This window comes from Hyalella azteca, unplaced genomic scaffold, assembly GCF_000764305.2.
Source record: "Hyalella azteca isolate HAZT.00-mixed unplaced genomic scaffold, Hazt_2.0.2 contig17016, whole genome shotgun sequence".
Taxonomy (NCBI): Eukaryota; Metazoa; Arthropoda; class Malacostraca; order Amphipoda; family Hyalellidae; genus Hyalella; species Hyalella azteca.
This window is the reverse complement of record NW_025946818.1, coordinates 43182-47761: the sequence shown is the minus strand read 5'-3', so window position 1 is coordinate 47761 and position 4580 is coordinate 43182. Positions and strand designations below refer to the sequence as shown.

At 37.6% G+C, this 4580-nt stretch overlaps 1 protein-coding gene across 1 annotated transcript; it reads left to right on the top strand.

The window, feature by feature from the left end:
- Positions 1–12: 12 nt before the first annotated feature.
- Positions 13–3472, top strand: LOC108674873. Its single transcript, XM_018162857.2, has 4 exons — positions 13–66; positions 674–796; positions 2099–2267; positions 2751–3472. Exons 1-4 carry the CDS (start codon positions 46–48, stop codon positions 2924–2926), a joined length of 489 nt encoding a protein of 162 aa, XP_018018346.1. The 5' UTR covers positions 13–45; the 3' UTR covers positions 2927–3472.
- Positions 3473–4580: the final 1108 nt, after the last annotated feature.

Genomic DNA, 4580 nt, shown 5'->3' with positions numbered 1-4580 from the left:
GTCCTCTCCTTCGGCATCAACAACGAGTGGAGCTTTGACGACGCCATGGAGCGATACGGCTGCAAGGTCAGCTTAGAGATAGATTATATTTAATTGTTTAAGGGAATTAAGGGAGGAGTTGGAGCAACGAGTGGAGCATTGACGACGCCATGGAGGAGTACGGCTGCAAGGTCAGCTTGGAGATAGATTATATTTAATTATTTAAGGGAATTAAGGGAGGAGTTGGAGCAACGAGTGGAGCATTGACGACGCCATGGAGGAGTACGGCTGCAAGGTCAGCTTGGAGATCGATTATATTTAATTGTTTAAGGGAATTAAGGGAGGAGTTGGAGCAACGAGTGGAGCATTGACGACGCCATGGAGGAGTACGGCTGCAAGGTCAGCTTTTAGATAGATTATATTTAATTATTTATGTAAATTAAGGGAGGAGTTAGAGCAACGGGTGGAGCTTTGATGACGCCATGGAGCAATACGGCTGTAAGGTGATGGATGGAAGGAATGTAACGAATACGTGCGATTAGCATAGAAAATATTTTCTAATGTTAGCAACGGCTTCGTGATTACGAATTCCATGATTTGTCTTGTAAAGTACCCAATATTGCCATACATTGAACTTAAATCAATTGTTGCAGATTTTCGGTAGATTAACAATTATTTTCAAATGACCGTACAGGTGTACGCGTTTGACCCCACAATGGGGAGGCAGGCCCACCTTAGGGGGAGCAACATCCACTTCCAACCCTGGGGCCTGGGGGGCGAAACGGGGACCTCTACATTCAAAGGGAAAAAAATACCGGTAATCTCCCCATGCACCAGGCATATGACACGTAAATACCGTGGATTAAACGTGTTCTCGTCGAACCCAACTAGCAGTCATTGCTGTTTCAACCTTATTTGCCTCGAGGGTTGCCAGTTTTCAATAATGAATAATATACGTTTAAAAATTACTTTTTAAAGACAACACTTCCAAAGAATCCAGTATCTTCAATCTTACAGATGTACAATGAATTTCTCATCGAATTTTCGAAAATTAAAAAAAATTATTTTTACATTTTTTAATATATATAGGTAATTTTTTTAATATATAAATTTTTTCAAAATTATTTATTCTATTAATTGATTCATGCATTGTCTCTGACTTCACACAAGTGTGCAAAATTTTAGATCAATCAGACAGGTAAAAGTGTGTCAGATATCAGTTATAAGATTTGTAGCTGACAAAATTAATTTTTCAATTTTTTTAATATTGAAAAAAAAATTTTTTAATTCTATAAAATCTTTTATTTTGACATTTGATTCATGCATTGTCTCCAACTTTACACAAGTGTGCAAAATTTCAGGTTGATAGGATAAGTAGAAGTGTATTAAATTTTGATTACAAGATTTGTAGCAGACAGACAGACAAACAAGAAGTGAAGTTAAAGAGAAGTGTTGTAAAAAAAGTGAACATGAAACAATTGACTACACAAAGTCCCCCGGATAAAAAGTAGCAATTCTGATATAAAAGAAGTACTGATGCCCAAGTTGCAAATAAAGTTTCGTGATAAATTATCGAATGATTTTTTTGAATTTGTGCTAGATTGCAGCGTCAATATATGAAATACCATAATGCTGAAAATGCTCATTAGTTTTATCTTGAACTTTTATAGCCTTAATGATATTTTTATTGGATTCTACACAATCGTTATATTATTTAAGTCTCAAACATTCGAATTATTATTCAAGTCTCAAACATTGGAAATGTACTGCAGTACACAGATTATGTACAGATAAGGTTTGTGATAATTTTCTAATAAAATGGAGACAGGAACGCTCTGAAACAGGTCTGTTATGGCATTGTGGTAGAAGATTTTGAAAAAATTTCGTCTTGTCCTGCAAACTCAAAATCTGATGAATTTGTGTCTTCGGTTACAGTCTCAAGTATCAAATTAGTTTTAAATTTAATTATTACATACGTTTGCACTCAGTTATTAAATTCCAAATTTTCTATACTGAGCAGAAGAATTATAATTTTATTTTACTACAGTAGTGGTAATATTGCTTTCGTTGACGTTACTTATATTGGTGAACACTAAGCGTTTAATTAATGATCGGGCAGATCTACACATATCGAGATATTCTTAAGAAGATCAACGAGGAGAAAAGCTTAATAGACTACCTCAAGATCGACATCGAGGGCTTCGAAATTGATTTCTTTCGCAACGTCCTGAACGACGACGCCGAACTCCTGGCCAACGTCAAGCAGATCGGCATGGAGATCCACCCAGGTTAGAGATCCTTGCGAACATCCAACGATGTTAGAGAGCAAAAACTTGGATTGATATAGAATAGAATAGAAGTGTCGGCGTTGAAGAAATAGGTCCATGGCCTGTTGCCGATTCCTGAACTTTTCGTGACTTGATTCACAAGTAATCCGGCTTTGGAACCCGATCTCTCCATAAGTGACGATTGATTGAGATAGCTGCTGGACTTATTGCCTGGTCCATAATTTGCTAGGCATTTTAAGACTGAACACATGCTCCTGCATAGCTTCGTCTAGTCTGTTTTTGAAGATGTTCATACTCGGAGCGTCAACGATGCTATATCAGGGAGGCTGTTACAGATATCAAGTGTGAATGGGAAAGACCAGTGAAAGTTATATATGAGAGATGTTTGTAAGCATATTCAATGATCGTCATATTGTGGGTGATTTATGTAACAATGTAAGTAACTCTACAAGACTGATTTAAGTAATTGACTGCTTCGAGCAGGGAGGTCGACGACGATCAGAGACAAGATCTGGAGCCAAATTCGGCAGCTGCGCAGCCTGCATTTCTCGCAGGTTTTCAGTCAGCCTAACTTGGTTGCCAAAAATCCTTATGAATTTAGAAATAAAACCGTTTCTAACTGTTATGAAATTCTCTGGGTTAGGAAACAGTTTAACTAGGATGGCAACAAGAGCTGCGGTGATGGCAGAATCCTGATTGCGATTTGCTCCGATGAATTGAGGAGAAATGACAAAAATCCATATCATAGGAAAATACTGGCATCGCCTCCAAAGTATACGACGTTAATTGAAATTTAGTAAACTACGTTAGTTTTAAGGAAGAACGCAAAACTGATTGCAAGTAATGAAACACGTAAATCACAAGTATACGACGTCAATTGCAAGTCGTGCATTTTTCATCAATTGACAACAGGCAATTTTTATACGTGCATTTCGTTTCACGAGTCAAGTACGGTCAGGAGCTGCGGCAAAATGAGACCTGGGGATTCGTGATGAGGCGAATGATACCTATAGAGATACAATTATAGCGGATCGGTTGGTTTCGAAACCGCTACCATTCAAGAACTTAGGACGGGGATTATAACACGAATTGTCGAAAATAGTGTTCAAAGTGTATTTTGTTAAGTATAGATCGAGGTTGCACCTGTAGAATGAACAAACGGCTATAGTACTAATTGCATAATACATATCGAGATGAATAAATGATGTACGTTATATAAGTAAATATTACAAATTAAATCAATATAACAGGAGCTATTTAATATCTTACCCCAAACATTGGCGGATCAGGCTGTTATGAACCTACGGATAACTGAATCGACGAAGAAACAAATTTTCAATCTATAAGTAGCTCGGATGGTTTGCGAAAAAGACAAATATTCTAGAAAATTAATAAAACTGATAACAGATAAATAGTGTCCCTACACAATAATTCCCACGATATGCGTTCGATAATTTTTTCATTGTTATTCAAGTGAGTACGTACTCTATATGTTTTGGACGCCCATGTTTTCAGCTGTGATTTATATTGCTGAGAAACAACAATAAGTACAGTAGGTTAACGCGTTCACTTTGTCTGTGCACTTGAAGAAAAGCTATTAGATTTTTATACCATCTGTATTCCACGCTGATAGCAACGCATGGTGGTGACCGTATTTTGGAAATGACAATTTTACTGCTCATGTATTGAAAGAACCTTCCAGGTAATGAATGGTCCTTATTAATCCGGTTACTATGAATAATTACTGTGCTTCCGTAGAGGTGATTGACGTATGGAAACAATTTCATTTTGAAATATCCTTTAAAAAAATAAAGATGTCATGATGTTTAGAAATGAAACTACAAAAATATAATGTAAAAAATCAATGAACCACACGCATTATCTATCGTTTCGCTGTTGACAACATATGTACCTGGCCATGCGACTTTTTACTGATATACCTTCACTGGTAAAGATTGAGCCTAAATGCGTCCTACCTCCGTCTTGTAGGAGGATTCCGGCTTCATCTCACTGGTGTCGGTTTTAAGTTGCTCCAGGAATTTCGCTCGCTCAACAATTTCGTTTAAATTCTTGCCTTCGCAGTCCTGCAGTAAAGAAGTGATGATGGCCCTAGAACGTAAGCCACTCACGAAGGCGTCGCACAGCATTCTGTCACTGCAGCAGTCCTTATAACCGCACGCGGAAGCCAGATCATTGATTATCAGTTAGCGTACGTTTCGATTGTCTCTGTAGAACTTTGCTTCCTGTTGAAAAACTTCACCGTCGCTCCCACTTCAGACTTCTTTGACTCAAATTGCGCAGTCAATTTGGGTA